Source organism: Schistocerca americana, chromosome 5 (assembly GCF_021461395.2).
Source record: "Schistocerca americana isolate TAMUIC-IGC-003095 chromosome 5, iqSchAmer2.1, whole genome shotgun sequence".
In the NCBI taxonomy this organism is placed as follows: Eukaryota; Metazoa; Arthropoda; class Insecta; order Orthoptera; family Acrididae; genus Schistocerca; species Schistocerca americana.
In genome coordinates, this window is record NC_060123.1 from 404,434,791 (window position 1) to 404,458,876 (window position 24,086).

Here is a 24,086-nt window from a genome sequence, read left to right on the forward strand (position 1 = left end):
ACAATCAGGACTGCATACGACCGAGGCACACAGGGCCAACACCCGGCATCATGGTGTGGGGAGCGATCACCTACACTGGCCGTACACCACTGGTGATCGTCGAGGGGACACTGAATAGTGCACGGTACATCCAAACCGTCATCGAACCCATCGTTCTACCATTCCTAGACCGGCAAGGGAACTTGCTGTTTCAACAGGACAATGCACGTCCGCATGTATCCCGTGCCACCCAACGTGCTCTAGAAGGTGTAAGTCAACTACCCTGGCCAGCAAGATCTCCGAATCTGTCCCGCATTGAGCATGTTTGGGACTGGATGAAGCGTCGTCTCACGCGGTCTGCACGTCCAGCACGAACGCTGGTCCAACTGAGGCGCCAGGTGGAAATGGCATGGCAAGCCGTTCCACAGGACTACATCCAGCATCTCTACGATCGTCTCCATGGGAGAATAGCAGCCTGCATTGCTGCGAAAGGTGGATATACACTGTACTAGTGCCGACATTGTGCATGCTCTGTTGCCTGTGTCTATGTGCCTGTGGTTCTGTCAGTGTGATCATGTGATGTATCTGACCCCAGGAATGTGTCAATAAAGTTTCCCCTTCCTGGGACAATGAATTCACGGTGTTCTTATTTCAATTTCCAGGAGTGTAGTTACGTTACCCGCCGCCGGCGCCTTCTAATGGCTGAGGATTGCAACTTGCGTCAGTGAAGCACGAAAGACGACCGAGTTATATCCACGACGTGTCATACCTAAACCGATTGTGAGGACAGAATAAAAAATTCGAACGCATTACTTTTCAGCATGCTCTCATATTATCGTGTTTACCTGTTTACCAATAACAAAAGTTATACTGATTTTTAACTGCTTAACTTCCTAATAACATTTTTTTTAATTCCTTATTTTCTCTTAAATTTATTACGCAAAATGATTATATTACTCTACTGGCCATTAAAATTGCTACACAACGAAGATGACGTGCTACAGACGCAAAATTTAACCGACAGGAAGAAGATGCTGTGATATGCAAATGATTAGTTTTTCAGAGCATTCACACAAGTTTGGCGCCGCTGGCGACACCTACAACGTGCTGACATGTGGAAAGTTTCCAACCGATTTCTCATGCACAAACAGCATTTGACCGGCGTTGCCTGGTGAAACGTTGTTGTGATGCCTCGTGTAAGGAGGAGAAATGCGTACCATCACGTTTCCGACTTTGATAAAGGTCGGATAGTAGCCTATCGCGATTGCGGTTTATCGTATCGCGACATTGCTGCTCGCGTTGGTCGAGATCCAATTACTGTTAGCAGAATATGGAATCGGTGGGTTCAGGAGGGTAATACGGAACGCCGTGCTGGATCCCAACAGCCTCGTATCACTAGCAGTCGAGATGGCAGGTATCCTATCCGCACGGCTGTAACGGATCGTGCAGCCACGTCTCGACCCCTGAGTCAACAGATGGGGACGTTTGCAAGACAACAACCATCCGCACGAACAGTCCGACGACGTTTGCAGCAGCATGGACTATCAGCTCGGAGACCATGGCTGCCGTTACCCTTGACACTGTATCAGAGACAGGAGCGCCTGCGATGGTGTACTCAACGACGAACCTGGGTGCACGAATGACAAAACATCATTTTTCCGGATGAGCCCAGGTTCTGTTTACAGCATCACGATGGTCGCATCCGTGTTTGGCGACATCGCAGTAAACGGACATTGGAAGCGTGAATTCGTAATCGCCATACTGGCGTATCACCCGGCGTGATGGTATGGGGTGCCGTTGGTTACACGTCTCGGTCACCTCTTGTTCGCATTGACGGCACTTTGAACAGTGGACGTAACATTTCAGATGTGTTACGACCCGTGGCTCTACCCTTCATTCGATCCCTGCGAAACCTTACATTTCAGCAGGATAATGCGCGACCGCACGTTGCAGGTCCTGTACGGGCCTTTCTGAATACAGGAAATGTTCGACTGCTGCCCTGGCCAGCACATTCTCCAGATCTCTCACCAATTGAAAACGTCTGGTCAATGGGTCAATGGTGGCCGAGCAACTGGCTCGTCACAATACACCAGTCGCTACTCTTGATGAAATGTGGTATCGTGTTGAAGCTGCATAGGCAGCTGTACCTGTACACGCCATCCAAGCTCTGTCAGACTCAATGCCCAGGCGTATCAAGCCCGTTATTACGGCCAGAGGTGGTTGTTCTGGGTACTGATTTCTCAGGATCTATGCACCCAAATTGCGTGAAAATGTAATGACATGTCAGTTCTAGTATAATATATTTGTCCAATGAATACCTGTTTATCATCTGCATTTCTTCTTGGTGTAGCAATTTTAATGGCCAGTAGTGTATATCACGTCAACGTAATTTAAGAAGCACTGCTATGGTACCATACTAATAGGAAACGTAATAAAAATGAAACAAATGTAATCTAATATTTAAAAAAGAGAAAATCACGCTCTGGAATTGTGCGCTCTTCTTCCTTCAGGGTGGAGAACTGAAATGTCCTAAAAATAAAAATAAAACAAAAATGTGGTTCAAAGCTAGGCATCAGGGTCAACCACTGGCCATACCTCCACGCTCCACGGCCGTTTATTTAGATGGTGCAGCCCTTACTCATGACTTCCTTCCCTAAGAGAAAGTGCACACCACTATGCGTCAGATGGGGGCCTTCCCTATAGCGAAGCTCAGTAGAAGTCTCTACGCTACGGAGACACCTGTACCGAGGCAACGTGAGGACCTCGCTATGTATGCCAAATCTACCAATCAACATAACATGGAGATAAAGAAAAACAGCGGTGAAGTATAAAACAACGAAACGAGATGGTCGATACACAAAGTAAAACACTAGGATAACCTCTTTCGCTTGAGAGACTTGGCAAAGGAACAAAAACTGAGCGAATTTGCGGGAGACAGGATGCGCCGTAAAACAAGGAAAGTGAAACATATTTCTACCGCCCTCCACGAGGACAGTAACAGTTGCTGGCGCGGCGCCATAATCTTTACGGCAAGGGCTCTGCGCCCCGCTAGGAGTTAAGCGCCCTAATGTGGTCTCCCAACCGGCGAGGGAGGGAAAAAAAGGAAGGTGCCGTTTCCACCCGAGCGGGCGAGTTTTGCCAAGTTCTCCACGGGGGCTTATGGTAGAAGTGCGAACCACAATGTGAGCCAGCCCCGCTAAAATGGAGGATTACGTCATCACGCTGTTGCGTGGGTAGCAAGTGCTCTCTCAGGACTGCTTAGCAACGCGTACCTCCAACATAAAATGTCTACCTCCATGGTAAAAGCTTATTCCGGGATCGAAATGGAATGTAAATGTTATGTGCTTGAATACGGATACACGAAGAGCCTTTCGGGTCAGATCCTGAAATGACGTGAACGAATGAAAAGAATAAGAAAAGATTAGTATTTAAGTTCCCTTAGACGATGTCATTAGAGGCAAAGTTCGGGCTCAGATTGAGAAGGAAATCGCCCGCGTCCTGTTTATAGAACGACCTCAGCACTGACCATCAATATTATCTGCGGAAAACAGTGTGTTACCTGGAAACTTGGCCGAATCTGTAATAGAGGATAGGCACTCTTGCCTGCTGCTATTACTGGTTTCTACTTCACTCTATTTCGTACTGGTTCCTTTCCTTGTGATAAGTGTACTTAATTCTTTCGGTTAGGACCTTTATTAAACACGTCAATACAAAGACAATTTCAGTTTCGATAACGAACAACATTTAAGCGATTTTTACCTCCGTGCGTGACTTCTGCTTTCTCGGAAGTGTGAGGCTCAGGCAACGGCGCCTATACTGCGGCACACGGGTAGCCATTCACCTGGATGATGGCGCGTCCAGACCCAACCACTGACCTGGTGAATCGTGATTGATCCTACCAGGCGACACATTTGCATATATTCACGGTCTAATCTAGCTGATCCCATGCCACCTGCAATCTATCCAACGATGTCCATGGGGACACGTACGGCCGTCTGCTGCGGAACCCCTTTCTTGTGCCGCATGGTCTCGGGCGTCTTGTCACGGTTCGCGCGGCTCCCCCCGTTGAAGGTTCGAGTCCTTCCTCGGGCATGAGTGTGTGAGTTGTCCTTAGAGTAAGTTACATTAAGTAGTGTGTAAGCGTACCACATATTTCCAATTTTTTCCCCTTTCTTGTTCAACAATTTGCGATGAATAGTGTGCTCCGAAACATCTGCATGTGCAGCGGCACTTTACTTGGTTGTCAGATCCGCCACAGGTTTCCGCCTACCCTGCTTTACAGAGCGAACAACCCTCCGACCTCCACGATCAGTGATGCACGAGCTTCCAGTAACACGTCGCCGATTAGCTTCGGCGTTTCTGAAATGCTCGTTCCCAGGTGCCAGACAACACCAATCTGTCTTTTCCAATTTCATTATGACAGACAGCCAACGTTGCAAAATATTCTTGTTTATTACTTGGCGATGACTAGATTCAGGGTTTTATTCACAAACCATTCTTGAATCATGCATCCAATCAGAATAAATACGAGGGGTGTACAGAAAGTAAGTTCCTATCGGTCGCGAAATGGAAACGACTACGAAAATCCGATAAAGCTTTGCACAGATGTGTTGGGTAGTGTCTCTAGTATGACTCTAGATAGCAACACGTCGCTCTTCTCATTTCTGAGCTCACAGTGAGCCCTTAAAGATGTCTAGAAAATAGTGTCTCCCGCCAAGTACGAGTGCCGGCTGAGAAATTTCGCCTGAAGCTATGCAGCCAACAATACATAACTATCGTGCGGTTTCTTCTTCAAGACAATTCTCAGCCGCATTCTGCACGGGCAATGAAGATGCTACCGCATCGTTTTCAATTGGAAATGTTTCATTACCCACAATACAGCCCGTAATTGAGTTTCATCTCTGCTCACATGAACCGCTGGCTATGAAGACAACATTCTGGCACAGACAACGAGCTGTAGGCCAGCGTAGAGAATTGGCGGATAGCACTGGCGGATGCCTTCTATGATGAGGGTATTGGAAAGTTGGTACAACGCTACGACAAATTCTAAGTCAGAACAGTGACTACGTAGAGAAATAGCTGGAAGGTGTAGCTAACTGTTACAAATAAAATATTTCTGAGTTTCACTGTGGTTTCCTTTTCCCGATCAATCGGAACTTACTTTCTGAACAGCCCTCGTATTACTCCACATAGCAAAAAATCGTGACAATCGTTACCCGAAAAAGTATAAAGCAAGTGAAGTTTCTGTTAGTATCCGGTTTCATAATCACTTGCTTTACATTCCTTTCGATAACGGTTGTCCTGATTTTTTGCTATATGGAGTAATATTTCTTCTGACTGGATGGTTAAATTAAGAATGGGCTGTGACTAAAAACCCGTAATTAGTCATCATTTAGTAAGAAACAGGAGCTATTTTGCAACTTTGGGTGACTACCACATTGAAATCGTATCACAAGTTGCTAATCTTCTGCATCCCAGTATGCTGGAAATCCGTAAATCTGCTCTTTGTCGGAGTCGCGAATGTCAGTAGATTTCCCGATATGCGGTCCGTATCGTCCCCACTCCGCTTACATTCTTTCCTTACCACTTCACGTGAGCGGGCGACATTCAATCTCGCGATGGGGAGTAGTTATAATGTTTTGGCTCATCAGCATCTCGTTGAAAGCATACTGATGGCGGAGGTAGCAGAATTTCCACTACGAACAAAAACGGGTCCTTCTTCCGCAAATATAAGCGTGTAACACGAAGGAAGATAAGGATTTAATGTTCCAGACCACAAGGAATCTGATACGAAATGCATAGATTTTATTGAGCTGGTGAAATCATTCTTTCCCAGACAACGACCGTGATGAATGTATTTTTCTCACATTCAAAAATGCTATTTTCGAATGAGTACGCTCTTTATTCGTGAAGAAATGAATATCGCTTTACCTCGTCCCCTTTGAGGCTGTTATGCATTACAGCTCTTTACGCAGGCGTTTGCATATCCGCGTGAGGGGTGTCCGTGAATGACTGCAATTTACATTTAGATCGAAAAGAAGCCTCCTCTCCGCGGCTCCCGTTACCAGAATGAACAAATTATTCACTATTTCCCGTTCAGAACGAGGTACAACAGCGGTACTGGGCTTCTCCCCCTTTGTTTAGCTGCGGTGTCGAGTAAGACAGCACTAGAGGCGGAAGGGTGGGGGTGGGGGCGGTGCGAGCCACAGGCGGCTGTCGGCGTGGGTGTTCCTACATACAAAGGGTCGGGTCGCGCCGGCTGGGGCGTTATGTAACGGCGTTACCGAGGAGAGGTCCCGGGGTAGACGTAATGGGTCGGCCTGTGGCTCGCTCCGTCCTCCGGGGCGACTGTAATTACGCCTGTCAAAGCTTCACCCCTGCATTACCGCGTTCGCCTAGATAAGCTAAGTGGACCAGGCAGGGCAGCCCGTCTTGTCAAACTGACAAGCAGCCGGTATCTGTTGGAGCTAAGCTGGGGGAGTGAGAACGATCAAGAGGGGAAAAGGAAAACTGTCAGTATGGACGTCTTTGCCGGGGAGCATCCTCCTTGAAGAAAAAAGGCAGAGTACAAAGCTTGGAACTGTTTTACTTAAGAGAAGGATTACTTTTATCGAAATGGGGAAAGCTTGCTATTACAGTAGAGAAATGACATAAAGGACATATTTACACTGCCGGAAAATAATATGCACACTTGGGAAAACGACGTCGATTTTACGAGGTGTGTTTTTTTAAGTACCGTTTTGAAATTAAAAAAAGACGTGCTAAGATGCACACTTGGGAAGACGACGTCGATTTTACGAGGCGTGTTTTTTTAAGTACCGTTTTGAAATTAAAAAAAGACGTGCTAAGATATCTCAATAATTTTAATTTTTGCATGAAAGCCTGTACTTTAATCTACTTTTCTACATAATTTCAGTCAATACTGAGGCACTTGTCATAACGTTGTACCAGTTTTTGAATATCCTCCTCATAGAAGTCTGCCGCCTGACTTGTTAACCACTGCATCACCACTGTTTTGACTTCGTCATCGTCTTGAAGACGCTGACCGCACAGGTGTTTCTTCAACTGCAGGAACAGATGGTAGTCACTGGGCGCAAGATCGGGACTGTACGGAGGATGATCTAGAGTTTTCCATCGAAAAGATGTGATGAGATCTTTGGTCTGATTCGCCACATGCGGACGGGCATTGTCTTGAAGCAAAACGATGCCCTTGCTCAACTTCCAAGGACTGTTGCTTTGATTCTGGTGTGACGTAGGCCACCCATGTTTCATCGCCCGTAACAATTTGGCTTAAGAAATCATCACCGTCGTTAAGGTACCACTCAAGGAAAGTCAATGCACTGTCTAAACGTTTGGTTTTGTGCACATCCGTCAACATTTTCGGTACCCAACGTGCGCACAATTTTCGGTAATTCAAGTGCTCGGTCACTATGCCATACAAAACACTAGGAGAAACATTAGGAAAGTCATCCCGCAAGGAGGAAATCGTAAAGCGTCTGTTTTCTCTCACCTTATTGTCCACTTCCTGCACCAAACTTTTATTAACGACCGAAGGACGCCCACTCCGTTGTTCATCATGCACATTTGTGCGGCCATCTTTAAATGCTCTCACCCACCTTCTTACCATTCCATCACTCATAATTTTTTCTCCGTAAACTGCACAGATCTCACGATGAATATCGATCGCTTTTAGGCCTTTAGCACTAAGAAATCTTATAACAGTCTGTACTTCACAGTCGATGGGACTCACGATTATCGGAGGCATCTTAAACACTCAGTACACAACGTAAACAAGGAAGAATCAGACTGTAATGGCGTCAGTACGTAAATTAAGGTACAGGCTTTCATGTAAAAATAAAATTATTGGGATATCTTAGCACGTATTTTTTTAATTTCAAAACGGTACTTACTTAAAAAACACGCCTCGTAGTCCGATGGCAGCATATGCCATCTGGAGGAAAATAGATGTACTGATAATGGTTTCAACGTCGTCCACCGACAGATAGTGTAGTGGCATAGCTAGCAGAGCGCAATCTGTGTCTACCCTTTAACAGTGAATGCAGACAATCACGAGTCTCAATGTAGCGCAAACGTGTGAAGCAAGCAGACCAGCTCGCCACGGAAACGCGCTCCTGCTTTCTGCAGCCAACTGAGCGAGTTACAAACGGGTCATATTGTGGCCCTGCTAGTGGGGGCATGATCCTTTGGCAGAATTTCCACACAAGTTGGACGTGCTGCGTCCGTCGCGCAACGATGCTGGTAGTGGTCACGTGGACATTCTCAAACCCGTAGACGAGGTTCTGGACGTGCACGCAAAACAGACGCCGGCCAGGATCGTCGTTAAGTGATGGTCGTTTAGGACTACGACGTAGACCTGGTGAGCGCTGTCACGTGGAGTGTATTCGTCCAAGACACACTGGCCGTACCCCAGGCCTTATGGTCCGGGATGCAATAAGATACAACTCTCGTACACCTTAGGTGTTTCTGGAGGGGCCAGTAACCAGCGCTCGGTACGCGCAGATAATGTCGTTCGACTTGTTCTTTTGCCGTTCTTGCAACTGGAAGGTGATGTGTTGTTCCAACAGGATAACGCTTGACCACACATTGCCCGTGAAATTCAACGTGCTCTTCAAGAGGTGCAATAACTTCCCTGGTCAGGACGACCTCCAGACTTGTCTCCAATCGAACACATGTGGGTTATGATGGGACGAGAAGTGGCTCGTCAACAACAACTCTTACAGAACTACGTGATGAGGTCGAGTAGGCGAGGCTTAACGTATCCAGGACAGTATTCGCCACCTGTACGATCGACTGAATGCCACAATCAGCGTCTGCAATGCCGCCCGTAGAGGCTACACCACGCACTACTGCGGTCGTTTCAGCGTAGGTCGATAACTGCTACCTCGGAACCGCTTGTGCTATTGATCCGTAAATGTAAACATTTCATGTACTCCGTACGGGCAGTTGCAACAATAAATCTTGAGCGAACTGGAAAATCTCTAAGGGATGTACTTATTTTTTTCCGGCATTGTATATACACTACGAGCTTGCTTTCTGATGTGTCAAACATAGCTGCCATAACACCAACTTAAATACACAAACGTAGGTATTTATGTTATAAATTTGTTTTCGCATATGTGCCGCCTTAGGTGAAAACAATGTCTTTTTCTGAAACTTCCTGGCAGATTAAAACTGTGTGCCGGACCGAGACTCGAACTCAGGACCTTTGCCTTTCGCGAGCTACCCAAGCACGACTCACGCCCCGTCCTCACAGCTTTACTTCTGCCAGTGCCTCGTCTCCTACCTTCCAGACTTTACAGAAGCTCTCCTGGGAACCTTGCAGAACTAGCAATCCTGAAAGAAAAGATATTGCGGAGACATGGCTTAGCCACAGCCTGGGGGATGTTTAAAGAATGAGATTCATTCTTCAATGTCTTTTTCTTCCTTTCTACCCAGACATGCTTTGCTGAAATTAAAGCATCATAAGTGTCTTTTCATTATTTTATTTAGCACATGCCGTGATTTTTGTGGCTTTCTATATTTTGCGTTATAGCAGTTTGTTGTGTTTTTTATGTTTCCCCATTACGCTTAGTGTGAAAACTTTTAAACGTGCACTAGGTCATTGGTTAAAAGGTATTAAAAAAAAGCACGCTGCGTAATTTTTTAAACGGTTTCCTAAGAATCTATGAGCGATTTCCTTTTCGCAGAACGACATTTTTCCGGTTCTAGAAGATCCTCTTTCAATTTTCTCTCTTCCTTTCTGTTTTTCTTCTCCTTATTGCTCTGTTTCTACTCGACAACGTTCTCACCGGTGGTGAGGAGATGACTTCGCAATTTTGTGTCCACTTCCTCCTGCCAAGCGACAACACTTCTCGGCGAGTGCATGTCAGATACGGGCGTGCTTTTTTTGCACATCTGTGGCACTGAATTCCAGCACTCTCGGACGAGCCACTGGCCGGGTTTCCGTCGCTGCCCCACTGTCTCCAGTCGTGTTAGTGAGCTCGATGATATGAACTGTAGTTTCGTCTCTTGTTACACAAGGAGGAAAATCCTCCGTCGAACACACATCAGAAGTGTATGGACGCATTCCTATTACGTAAAATGCTTTTTATCTGTTTCTGTCCTGCAGTGGGGGGTTTCCAAATAAACCGTCGCAATGCGGAGTACCAAAGCCTGAAAGTTCACAAGCTGACAAAATGCAACGTTAGATCTCATCACATTACAGACATACAGCTCAGCTGCTACCGCGTGGACAACGGCGCAACACCATGTGCACATCGTAGTATATGCAATCATTGTCTGATCCTCACAAAAACGGTTTCTTATTTGAATACCATGAGAAAACTGAAGATGCAACAGCAAACGGCTGATGGTTATATCGGTTAGTTACAGGATCAACATATCAGCTGGACGACTTGTTTTAACGAAATGATGTGAACAAGTTTACAGAATATGTATACGTGATTAGTTTCAGTGGATGACCACATGCTGGCCACTTGCAAGTTCCTAAATAGTACAATGACCTAAATTCAACACAAAAGAACGTATTTTTCAGTTCTAATCATGCAGCTACACTTAAAATCACAGGATTTTTAAAATAAGCTTCCAGTTTTGGAGTAACTACTCGTCTATGGAACAGGACGATTTCAGAAGATTTTATTTTACATTAATTTCAGACTTGCTTTAGTACCCATAACATAGTTTATATTATCGGTATTGAGAAAACGATGGAAAACTTTCATTAGTGCATTCAGAGCTCCTTTCAGACCCACTAATAGCTTTAAAAATGAGCAATGAAGATATTTTTTCCTTCTAATGTCGTATATGTGGACGAAGGTATTCTTCTCAAATCGTAATACATTATTTATAACGAATTTCATCAGCGAAACTACGTTTTGCAAGACGCAGTTAAATATGTAACTCCTTGAAGAGCAATCTAGAAGATGACTACGGTCGAACACCATAGATTTTTCTTAATGCTCACTTTTCTGGATCAATACTTCCTTTCTAAGTGCTGAGATACTTCAGAAAAGAATTCCATTTTGAAGTGGAAATATGCAGAATATGTCAAGAGATTATCCGCTTGCGTATCTGTGATCACTAATACACGTTTGTACAGTGGCGGTCGACTCTATGGTAAGCTAGTTCGAACCATGGTGGTGGGAAAATTTTTGCTCTCGGTATTTAGACGGCAAGAGGAGAAGGGGTGCGAAGCATGAAGTTGCTGATCATCATTCTGCGCGCCAGTGTCCTACTTTAAATTCCAAACCTCTGCGCATTATCTCACGAAGTTAGGCCATGCAACACTGATAATGGTGACCTGTGCTATTCGAGGGGAGTAGCTATGTGACAGTCCCGGGTTTCAACCTGTCCCTCCTCTTCATCCAAACAAAACAACGTCATAAAGCAATCATCACAGTAGTCCATGCAATACAGATACACATCTGACACTTACTAACAGGTCAGAAGAAGAAAACGGCAAACCAGCTCCACTAGAACCTGCCTAGAACAGCCAATCAGGCCGTTGCGCGCTCAAATTCAAGCGACCGCCAGAAACCGTTAGTGTCAAAAACGTTCTCATAGCGTAGATGGTAGCTCCCGAAACAGGTTAGTTTCTGGCCCGGGTTCGATCCTTACTGCCGGCACTTGTCCAATTTTTGCATCGCTCCCCTGTTCGGTTTCGGGAAACAAAACTAAGAACATATTTGGCGACACCGTCTCCGACGGGCCACTAGAATTTGCACGCACAACGGTGTGCTTGTAACTTCAATGCTAATTAAATCGACAACGGCGCAACAGACCAAATTTTTGTTTCCACAATTATTTCTCAGCACGACCTTCCTTGCAACACACATCCTTTTCTGACTGTTTCCGACCATTCTATATATATTATCTGTATGTATAATTTTAAGACTAATTCGTTTGTTTCCAGGTCAGGAAGAGAGAAAGTAGCTTTATTTTATTGTTCTTCCAGTTCAAGTTCTCATCAATATGGGTGCAAGTAAATTTGGAATATTCTACTCTGTTTACTGACACCTGTTCCTGTGCTGTCTAAGTCGTCGGTGTAACTCCATTTGTTGCACAGAACTGATTGTATTGTGATTTCGCAAAGTTAGGGGGAGTTCATTTTCAGTGAATTAGTTAGTTGGTCTTTCAAAAACATCATTAACAATTTCTTCTGCGGCTTTCTCTCTAAACCACTAGTATGCGAAAGTACCAATATTACTTGACAAATGTTACGCTGAAGCTCACTCACACAATAAAGAACAGCTGTGGACCCAAAATTGAACCCTGTGGGACCCACTTCACTTCATGATATATCCATGGTCAGTGCGCACTGGTACAACAGCTAGCGTATGTCAGTTTCACACCATATGCAGCAAACACAGACAGACTTCAATGTGTGTACTCTTAGAATATGGTTCCCGTGACGGTACTTCCTTTTTGTAGTTGGACTGTAACTATAGCAATAACGAAATAATGACTGACCCAATTACAGTAAATAATAAAGGTTACTGTTGCTGTCTAACATTCAATTTCAAGTGAGAAGTATGTCAGTCCGTGGAACTTTTTTTTTTAGATCGTACCGCAAAGGGAATCCTTATATAGGATCTTTTTGTTGTCCGATCCGATTGTCCGTCTGTCTGTCCATACCTTCAGACCTCTTACTTAGAGGAGTGTCCGGGCGGTTCTAGGCGCTACAGTCTGGAACCGCGCGACCGCTACGCTCACAGGTTCGAATTCTGCCTCGGGCATGGATGTGTGAAATGTCCTTAGGTTAGTTAGGTTTAAGCAGTTCTAAGTTCTAGGGGACTTATGACTTCAGCATTTAAGTCCCTTAGTGCTCAGAGCCATTTGAACGATTCTTACTTAGAAACGGACAGGGTCTCAAGTTTAAATTTATGTCAAATACTAGGCTCTACGGTCCCTTGGTGGTGTAAAAATTTAAGATTCCAAGTCAAATCAATCGAAAGATACGGCCATTTTGGTCACATTTTTTGACACACTCAAATTCACTCATCAGAACCTGGAGATGAGCTTTATAAACACATAATTAGTCTGTGCGGAAGTCTCAGAGCGCGCGTCCTATTCGCACTTGTCCGCTTTTTTTTCTTTTTATTTTATCTAAAGTTTCCGTACTATACTGTTACCCTGATTACGCCCACGTATGAGTAACGAGCGATAGTCTAGTGGACCGAGCCTATAAGTTGTAGACGAAGCGCGCAACGCCTTGGAAGTTTAGAGCCGCGGTACTCACGAGGTGCCTGCCGTCGCGGTGCGGCGCCCCCCTGCGGATCTGCTGCTGCAGCTCGGCGACTAGTGCGCGGCGGCGCCGCTGGAGGTCGTCGTCGGGCGGCAGCGACGCCGGGCCAGAGTCCGGCGGCGGCAGCGGCGTCTCCGCGGCCTGGCGCGACACCACGCCGCCGATGGCGAACGCGCGCGGCGGGGGCGGGTGCTCTGCAAAACAACGGAGCCTCTGCGTCACCGGCCGCGTCACGTCCACGTTACACTGTGGGGGCGTCAGCAACTTCGAGGGAACTCTGGCCATCGATGCAGATGGTTGCGACGAGGAGATTTGTACCAACTTCTAGAGGGTGCGGACCGATTATCAAAAGACCCAACCAAAAACACATACAGTACGCTTCAAATATGTAGAGAGATGGGAGTGGGTAACTGAAACGAATGATTTGGAGTTACGAATCAGGCTGCATCCTGTGGCAATCCGATGGAAAGGTTTGGGTTAGGCGAATGTCTGAGGAACTTTTACCAGCCATCGTGTGTAGTGTCAACAGCGAAGTTTGGATCAGGTGGTGGAGCTGTGTATCGTGGTTGGGGTGTGGCTGTCTCATTGCGCTTAAGAATACGCTAACTGCGAAAGGATATGGAAGCATTTTGCGGCACTGAGTACCGCGCACAGTAGAGTAACAGTTCGGAGACGATGACTTATCAGTATCGCAATGCACCTTGTCATAAGGCAGGACACGTGAAGCTGGTTTGTGGACAATAATATTCATGAAATGACTGGCTCGCCTAGAGTACTGGACAGAGCCCAATGGAACACGTTTGGGAAGAGCTGAAACGTCTACTTCGCTCCAGACTCCTGTATCCAACATCATTAACTTCTGTGGTTTTAGCTCTTGAAGAAAAATGGGCTGCCGTTCCAACATAGAAATCCAGACAACTCATTAAAAATTCTTCCAACAGTGTTCAAGACGTCACAAAGGTTAAGGGTGAACACACCCCACATTAATGTCCTCTGATAGGTGTCCAGATCTTGTAGAGCAGATGGTGAATTTGCTTGTGCCGGCCGAAGTGGCCGTGCGGTTAAAGGCGCTGCAGTCTGGAACCGCAGGACCGCTACGGTCGCAGGTTCGAATCCTGCCTCGGGCATGGATGTTTGTGATGTCCTTAGGTTAGTTAGGTTTAACTAGTTCTAAGTTCTAGGGGACTGATGACCACAGCAGTTGAGTCCCATAGTGCTCAGAGCCATTTGAACCATTTTTGAATTTGCTTGTTTCTTTTTACGCTAATTTTGGGTTCTTCATTTCGTATCGATGATTTGGCATGGACTTTTGCTGACAAGGGAACCTCCCCATCGCACCCCCCTCAGATTTAGTTATAAGTTGGCACAGTGGACAGGCCTTGAAAAACTGAACACAGATCAATCGAGAAAACAGGAAGAAGTTGTGTGGAACTATGAAAAAAAATAAGCAAAATATACAAACTGAGTGGTCCATGCGCAAGACAGGCAACATTAAGGAGAATGTGAGCCCAGGAATGCCACGGTCCCGTGGTTAGCGTGAGCAATCGCGGAATGAGAGGTCCTTGGTTCAAGTCTTTCTTCGAGTGAAAATTTTATTTTCGCATAGTCATGATCTGTCTGTTCGTTCATTGACGTCTCTGTTCACTGTAATAAGTTTAGTGTCTGTGTTTTGCGACCGCACCGCAAAACTGTGCGATTAGTAGACGAAAGGACGTGCCTCTCCAATGGGAACCGAAAACATTTGATCGCAAGGTCATAGGTCAACCGATTCTTCGACAGGAAAACAAGTCTGATGTATTCTATACGACACTGATGACAGCATGTGCGTCACATGACAGAAATATGTTGTCGACCCACCTAACTTGTACATTTGGCGAATGGGTAAAAAGATTCTTCCACCTTGCCCGATTTAGGTTTTCTTATGGATGTGATAATCACTCCCAAAATAGTGATGAAAACATAAGAGTTTGTCATATAAACTGCAACAAATGAATGGAACAGTTTCACAGTTTTCCCTGTGCTCTGTCAAAACATATGTTTTTAACGTTTTTGCGCTGTCTGAAAATAAAAAATTAAACTCGAGGGAAGACTTGAACCAAGGACCTCTCGTTCCGCAGTTGCTCACCCTAACCACAGGACCACGGCGCTCCCGAGCTCACACTACCCTTGTTGTTGCCTATCTTGCGCATGGACTACTCAGTTTGCATATTTTGCTTATTTTTTTCATAGTTCCACACAACTTCTTCCTGTTTTCTCGATTGATCTGTGTTCCGTTTTTCAAGGCCTATCCACTGTGCCAACTTATAACTAAATCTGAGGGGGGGGGGGGGCGATGGAGAGGTTCCCTTGTGAGTATCCATGTTTCGATGTTTGACCATCGTAGTAGAGACTGACCTGCGAAGCCGCTGTCGGTGTCCGAGGCGGCGCGCGCGGCGGCGTCGTAGGCGTCGGCGGCGAGCGACCAGCGGCGGCCGTGGGGCGGCTGCGAGGCCGGGGGCCGCTCGATGCTGTGGTAGCCGTGGTCGGCGGCGCCGGAGGCCGAGCAGGAGGAGGCGGTGCCGGTGCTGTCGCTGTCGGTGCCCGTGCTGGTGCCTCGGCCCGACGACCGCCGGCTGCAGCCGCCCAGCGTGGGCGGCAGCGACGTCGGCTCCTCCACCAGCGGCGACGGCACGTAGAACGTCGTCGACACCGACGTCGCCGGCGGCGGCGGCAGCGGCGCCGTCACGGCCTGCCGGGGCACAGGCAGTCGTGGTATTAGAACTCTGCCACCGGAGGCCGTCAGCTCAAGAAGACTCGGGATGAAAAGTGGTCCGCCTATTGCCATAATGTTTACTGCGTTTCAAGTGCCGTTCTAGTGGAGGGATTGAATGGTGTGTACGACAAACGGGCAGCCGAGAATGCAGTCATGGTCCAACAGGGGGAATTTGCTTGGGCTGGGGTTGGTTGGGTTGTTTGGGGGAAGAGACCAAACAGCGAGGTCATCGGTCTCATCGGATTTGGGAAGGATGGGGAAGGAAGTCTGCCGTGCCATTTCAAAGGAACCATCCCAGCATTTGCCTGGAGCGATTTAGGGAAATCACGGAAAACCTATATCAGGATGGCCAGACGCGGGATTGAACCGCCGTCCTCCCGAATGCGAGTCCAGTGTGCTAGCCACTGCGCCACCTCGCTCGGTGGGAATTTCCTTCTTTTAACATTTTAGAATAGGAGGTGTGGTCAAAAAGTAACGGGAATTTTTTTAATTTCGCGGGCTTTACACGTCCGATTTTCAAAATTCTTTTATCTCATTTACACATGCTCCTGATGTATGTTTGCTCTTTCAGTTTATTGTTGACTGTCGAAATTGCTTTTTTAACTTTTTTGGAGCGAAAGGTTTTAGGTTATATTCAGCTTCGTAAAGGTCCAAATAAAGTAGGATTTGTAGGGATTACACAGCCTATTCCTATTACATCGAATTATTTACTTTATTATTTTTCTCCTATTTTTAATTTAATAATTTCTTTGGGTGTTTGAGTAATTTTTCCTTACTTAACTTACATGTGTTCTTTCTCTTATCTTTTTTTATGTTGTACTACTTTAGATGTTTATACTGTTATAATTGCTGGTTGGTCTTCTAATTCAAATTATTCTTTGTTAGGTTCCCTGCGTTCTGTTGCTCAAACAATTTCTTATGACGTTAGATTGGCTTTGATTTTATTATCTTTAATTATTTTGATTGGTAGTTTTAACATCTTTGATTTTATAAATTACCACCTTTATTGCTGATTTATCATTATTTATTTCCGTTTAGCTTTGGCTTGTTTTGCTTCTTGTTTGGCTGAAACTGATCGGACCCTTTTGATTTTGCTAATGGTGAGTCCGAATTAGTTTCAGGGTTTAATATTGAATATAGTGCGGTTGGTTTTACTTTAATGTTTTTGGCTGAATATACTAGAATTGTTTTTATGAGGATATTGTTGGCTTTAATTTTTTTTAGGCAGTGACTCATCCGTTTATATCTTTATTAAGTTGCTATTATATCTTTTGGGTTTATTGAGTTCGAAGTACTTTACCACGATTTCGTTATGGTAAGTTGATATACTTCGCTTGAAAGACTTTTTTACCTTCATCTTTGAATTTTTTTATTTTCTTTGTTCGTTTAAAGATTTTATTTATTTCATTTATTTAGTGAAATTTTTTGAGAAAAGTTAATAGAAGAGTTAAATTTATACGTCATCAGAAGATCAAAACAAACTGCCAAGTGATTTAGAAAAGGTATCTGAATGGTGCAAAAATTGGCAATTGACCCTAAATAACGAAAAGTCTGGGGTCATCCACACGAGTGCTAAAAGAAATCCGTTAAACTTCAATTACAAGATAAATCAGTCAAATCTAAACGCTGTAAATTCAAGTATATAGCTAAGAATTACAATTTCGAACAGCTTAAATTGGAAGGAACTCGCAGAAAATGTTGTGGGGAAGGCTAACCAAAGGTTGCGTTTTATTGGCAGGACACTTAGAAAAAGTACCAGATCTACAAAAGAGACTGCCTACACTATACTTGTCCGTCCTCTTTTGGAATACTGCTGCGGGGTTTGGGATACTTACCAGATAGGATTGACTGATTACATCGAGGAAGTTCAGAGAAGAGCAGCACGTTTTGTATTACAGCGAAATAGGGGAGAGAGTGTCACTGAAATGACACAGGATTTGGGGTGACATCTTTAAAACAAAGGCGCTTTTCGTTGCGGTGGAATTCATCACGAATTTCGATCACCAACTTTCTCCTCCAAATGCAAAACATTTTGTTAACGCCGAACTACAAAGGGAGAAACGATCGTCGTAATAAAATAACGGAAATCAGAGCTCGCACGGAAAGATGTAGGCGGTCGTTTTTTCTGCGAGATTGGAACAATAGAGAATTATTGTGAAGGTCATCTGATGAGCCCTCTGCCAGGCACTTAAATGTGTTTTGCAGAGTATCCATGTAGATGTAGATGTACGTGTTTTCGAGTGCTAGCCGAAATTTTGGTTTCGTAAAAGACAGACCAAAGAATTTGCATTGAATTTTCCTTGAAAAATGGAATAAAGTGCAGCACCGCATTCTCGATGTTGACTGCGGCTTTTGAAAGATCTACTACGAGTAATACAAGAGTTTACGAGTAGTATAAACCTTTCAAAGACGGTAGAGAAGACGTTGAAGACGACAACGACGACGCCTTAGCACATCACTTACTGACAACAATGAGGAAGAAGTAGTACAGAAAAATGGTTCTTTAAAATCTCCAAAACAGCGCAGAAGTTGCTTATGATGTCGGCATATCCTCTCGCTCACGCCGAGCAATTTTTCGGACGTTTTAGGCATGAAACATGTAACAGCAAAGTTAATTCCGAAATTGTTGAATTTCGACCGAAAACCACGTCGCATAGACATCGCTCATGAATTACTGAATGAAGTCGACAACGATCAAGAACTTCTAGGTGACGAATCATGGTTACAGAGTTGATTTCGAAACCAAGGCTCAGTCGGTCCCAATGGAATTTGCCTGAGGAGCCAAGACCGACAAAAAAATTCGACAAATTCGATCACATCTGAGACCGCCAAAAATATTTCTTAAGTTCGATCACATCAGAAGGTTCGTCTCACTGTTTTCTTCGATTACAATCCAATAGGGCAGCGTGAGGTCCTGCCTTATGATTGTATGCTCAAAAATGAATACTAACTGGAAGCTATCTGCGTGAAGCAGCGCGATGAAAACGACCAAAAACAACAACTCGTGGAAATTGTATCACGATAATGCTCCCGCTCACGCCTCAATATTTATTCGTGATTTTAGGGGGGAAAAAAAACTAACTGTTGAGTTGCGTCAGCCACCGTATCCGCCGGATATCGCCTCCTGCGACTTCCATTCCCGAGGCTGAAGAGAACCATGAAAGGAAGTCGTTTTGCCACCACTAATGAGATAAATACAGAATCGCTGAAGGAGCAGAACACCATAATGAAAAGTGAATTCCACAAGCGCTTCCAAGAATGAAAAAGTGCTGGCACAGGAGTGTTATTTCTGAAGAGGATTTCTTTTGAAAGGGAGAAAGTTGTTGTTGATGAATAAATAAAGATTATTCCAGAAAAAGAAAAATTTCTGTTATTTTTTGATCACACATCGTACGTTAACAGAGGAGTGGGATACTTGTGGGCAACGCTGTCACTTACGTGCAAGGGATGGAATTCCTGGCCACTAAAGGCGTATAACCGACGGCCGCTCGAGGATGCTGCAGTTACTACTACAGCGAGGCTAAAATCGTGGAGGTATAATAAGGGGCGATGACGTTCCAGTCTTACGCTGTACGTTGCTTTGAGTCACAATGGTGACTCAACGAAACTTATCGGCCCTGCGCTCTCTGTGACTTCGCTATCTATGTGCAAGTGGGCACAGCCGACTGCGTCAAAGGGATCGAGCACGTGGCTGTGTCATTAAGCGAGGTACTATCGGCAACTTCAGCCAAGCTATGCCAAGTTTATTCGTCTTCTCTCTCGCGCAACGCAGCCGAGTAAAGTACACGCGGATTGGCCATACGCCTGCAGTCTAGTTTCACATCCCACTGACGACGAGGTCGAACTGGACGAAGCCCAAGTTCAGATTGGCCCTTTCAAAGGAACCATCTCAGTTTTCGACTTACGAGATTTAGAGAGATCACGGAAAACGAAATTGGATTGCCAGATGAGATTTGAACGACGTCTTCCAAATATGTCTCTTAGCAAAGCGCGATAGTTTTCACTTGAAGTTTCATGGTGCTCATGGAGAAAGATTGAGCCTGCGAATACGATTTCTCTGCTTTGACCTATGACACCATCAATTTGGCGGATATGCAACAGGTGTAAAATAGGAACTATAACAAGAATTACAGCTATTCTCGCCGACATCGCATTTATTGGGTCCACCAACTCATAACCAAACTGTTGCCTAATCTACATTTTGAATCAGTTAGTCATAACTACTGAGATTTTGTCTTCAAATTCATTGTATAATCCAATTCACAATCGAACAACTTCGGGAGGACGACGGTTCAATCCCGTCTCCGGCCATCCTGATTTAGGTTTTCCGTGATTTCCCTAAATCGTTTCAGGCAAATGCCGGGATGGTTCCTTTGAAAGGGCACGGCCGATTTCCTTCCCAATCCTTCCCTAACCCGAGCTTGCGCTCCGTCTCTAATGACCTCGTTGTCGACGGGACGTTAAACACTAACCACCACCACCACCACCACCACCACCACAATCGAACAGAAACTTTGGGTTGCAGTACGCATCAGTCTCCCAACACAACGTACATCCTAGAAAATAATATACAAAGAAAACAAAAACTCTCAGTATTCTGTTCTGCCTCTCTCCCCCTTATGTATGACGTCACTCGCTACATCATTACATCACGGTTCAATGGCGACGTCCGGTAGCGGCAGGCTCAAGCCAACCGCTCAGCATCCCGAGCAAGGTGGAAACGCCAGGGGGGCGGAGTGGGAATGGAGATAATTCCCAGAATGAATTTTCACTCTGCAACTAGAAGAGATGGGGGCTTGAACCTGGGGCCTCTGCCTTCACGAGCAAATGCTCTACCGTGTGGGCTACCCAGCCACGTCTCTCGATCAGACCTCCGCCAGGAGGAAGTACAGCTGTTAAGTCTGGTCGAGACACGTGCGTGGGAAAAGCCCACGCGGTGGAGCTTTTGCTCGCGAAGGCAAGGGCTCCGAGTCCCAATATGGCGCACGGTCTTAATCTGCCAGCAAGTTTCATGATTATTATCCTCTGTGGCAACACGCTTCGATGATGATCACAGAAACTGACTCCATGCTATGGCAAATGCTTGAGTAACGGTGAAACTATACAGGAAAGTATTTTGATGGGTCTGAAATTCATATAATGTAAAAATGCCTTCTAAAAGCTCCCTTTGCGCTTACTACACGAACAAAGTATGTATCAAAACATAAACGCTACGGGGTCTGCCATTATCGTGCAACATTTCCAAAGAATATTACATCATATGTAACACCTTCAGCCTCGATAGAAATCTAAGCTCTTACGGGCACTGTTGTTGAGACAATCACTGCAGCACCATATTTTTATTCATTTCTTCTTTAATTCTCTCTTATACGCGTTACCTCTGCTAAAACGAGTACTAGGTTTTTTTTTCACTTTCTCTTTTCTACACGTCTGACAATATCCATTTGATATGCGAGCGATCGTAAGTTAAAAACTGAGTGTGCTTCTCTGATTCTATGAAGACTATACAATGCTGACCACACGCCATGTCGTCCTTTGTCCTTTGCCGGAAGGCGTCATTTGGATGTGGCCAGCACATCTCTGTCTTCAAGTTGGTGTCGGCTTTCCAACCTCTGGAGCCGAAACTTCCGGTCCGCGGAGCTCCCACGAGGCCGAGCGCACCCCGTTACTCTTTAATAAGAACCTTATTGTCAGTCTAGATTGCAGTTCTACACTTTAGTTTTACATTTCTCCGGTACTTGTTTCGTCTCTGAATAACCATCATCAGGTATGTATATAAACGTCAATTTTGGTAGGGTCCGAATAAACCCAATACACGGTATGACCAAAAAGTAACGGAATTTTTGTTTTTCTCAAAATACCTTCATTTTTTCATGAACATCAACTTTGTCCCCTTCAAAGCAATCCCCTTCAGATAAAATACACTTGTGCCATCGCTTTTTCCAAAATTGGAGGCCCTTCTGGAACTCAAACGTTTCGTTATGATGTCCAGCTCCTTCAGCGATTCTGCTTTTGTCTTAACAATGGTGGTAAAACGAGTCCTTTCGTGATTCTCTTCAGCCTCTGGAATAGAAAGAAGTCGCAGCGGGCCATGCCCGGGGAATACGGTGGCTGAGACGACATAAAGGTTTTCCTTTTTGCCAAAAAATCAGAACAAGCATTGAGGTGTGAGAGGGGTCATTATCATGATAAAATTTCCAAGAGTTGTTTTCACACAGTTCTGGTAGTTTCCGACGGGTTGCTTCACGCAAACGGCACTTAACTTCCAGGTAGTATTTCTTATTGACCGTAAGACCATAAGCCAAGAACTCACGATGCGCTATCTCATTGTAATCAAAGAGAACGGTGTGAAGAACCTTCACATGTGATCGAAATTGTCGAAGTTTTTTCGGTATTGGCTCTTAAGGAGTTTCCATTGAGACGACTGGTACTTGGTTTCAATGTCATACCCTTATACACATGTTTCGTCACCTGCTATAACCTTATTGAAAAGTTCTGGTTCGTTGTCGACATTATTCAGCAATTCCTGAGCGGCTCTTAACGCGACATAATTTTTAGACGAAATTCCACCGTTTCGGAACGAACTTTACTGTTATGCGTTTCATGCCCAAGACTCCTGAAGGGAAAAAAAAAAAAAAAAAAAAAAAAAAAAAAAAAAAAAAAAAAAAAAAAAAAAAAAAAAAAGCTTTAAATGAGCCAATCATAAGCAATCTCTCTGATGGTGATTCGGTGATTTTCCACACCCATTTTCTTTACTTCTTCCACAATGTCGTCAGTAATTGATGTGCTATGGCGTTCAGGGCGGCCGTTGTCTTCGTCTTCTCGACCGTCTTTGAAACATTTATACCACTCGTAAGCTCACAGCAAATTCACGAAAACCCACAGTCAACACTTCGAGGGCTGTACTGCATTTTATTCCATTTTCCAGTCAAAATTTAATGCAAATTGTTTGACTTATCTTTTCCGTAAAAATTCGTCGAACACTCGAAAACGCGTATAACGGCTTCGACTGTCAACAATAAACTAAATATTCAAAACATCTGAAATATAAATAAACATCAGGAACAAGTGTACTAACAATATGAAAAAAATGAAAATCGGGCGTATAAAGCACCGAAATTTAAAAAAATTCCCATTACTTTTTTAATCACACATCGTATGTTTTGCAAGTACTACTTAAAAATTGGTCATATGCCGATGGTATCATACTGAAGTGTTATGTAATCAGTCTAATACTGATCTAATGGCTATCATTCACAGTCGAAACTGTGCGATGTGGAAACACAAAAGTGGGATTTTAACAGGCAATAGATGTAACGAAGAACTGTATTTTTGCCTTGCTGCATTCAATCGAAACACTCAAAAGTTCAGTTATGACTCCTCATGGTCCATCGGAATGACTGGAGGTGATCAGTTGTTGAATCTGTTATGCAATATGAAACGAAAAAGGCGCCTAGTAATTCTACTAAAACCTTCAGTTTGCTTTAATAACTTTAAAAAAGATTTACAAATTTTTGTTCACATCTTGTTGCAGTTACGAAAATCGCAAAAAGTGCAATTCGCACTGCAACGAATATTTTGTTTTGCCGACGAGGAACTCACTATCCTTCAGGAAGCTGATTTTATAGGACAGGCTGAGAATTTAAATATTGTGATTAAGATCTAGCAATCCATTGGTTTTTCGACTGCTAAAGCTACGAAAGATTCAATATATCGTAAAAGTACCTTGATAACTCCTGTGAAGGAATCAAAGTACCTAGAACTTTCCTCGCTGGAGATGATTTCTTGTCCGCAGCTCGTGGTCGTGCGGTAGCGTTCTCGCTTCCCGCGCCCGGATTCGATTCCCGGCGGGGTCAGGGATTTTCTCTGCCTCGTGATGACTGGGTGTTGTGTGCTGTCCTTAGGTTGGTTAGATTTAAGTAGTTCTAAGTTCGAGGGCACTGATGACCACAGATGTTAAGTCCCATAGTGCTCAGAGCCATTTGAACCATTTTTTTTTAATGATTTCTTAGGATTGACGTTTTTCGTATCAATGTTTAAAGAATTAATACGCCCTAAGTCACCTGAACGACAGAACACTGAGAATGAACA

The 24,086-nt window shown here is 44.6% G+C and overlaps 1 protein-coding gene across 1 annotated transcript in view; it reads right to left on the bottom strand.

Annotated features, from left to right (window-relative positions):
- LOC124616402 overlaps positions 1-24,086 on the bottom strand; it is a 627,981-nt gene that overhangs the window by 16,360 nt on the left and 587,535 nt on the right. Inside the window, exons 3-4 of the mRNA XM_047144706.1 lie at positions 15,638-15,971; positions 13,238-13,437 (exon numbers count right to left, since the gene is read on the bottom strand). Coding sequence (XP_047000662.1) covers positions 13,238-13,437; positions 15,638-15,971 — 534 coding nt within the window. The remainder of the gene's footprint in view (positions 1-13,237; positions 13,438-15,637; positions 15,972-24,086) is intronic.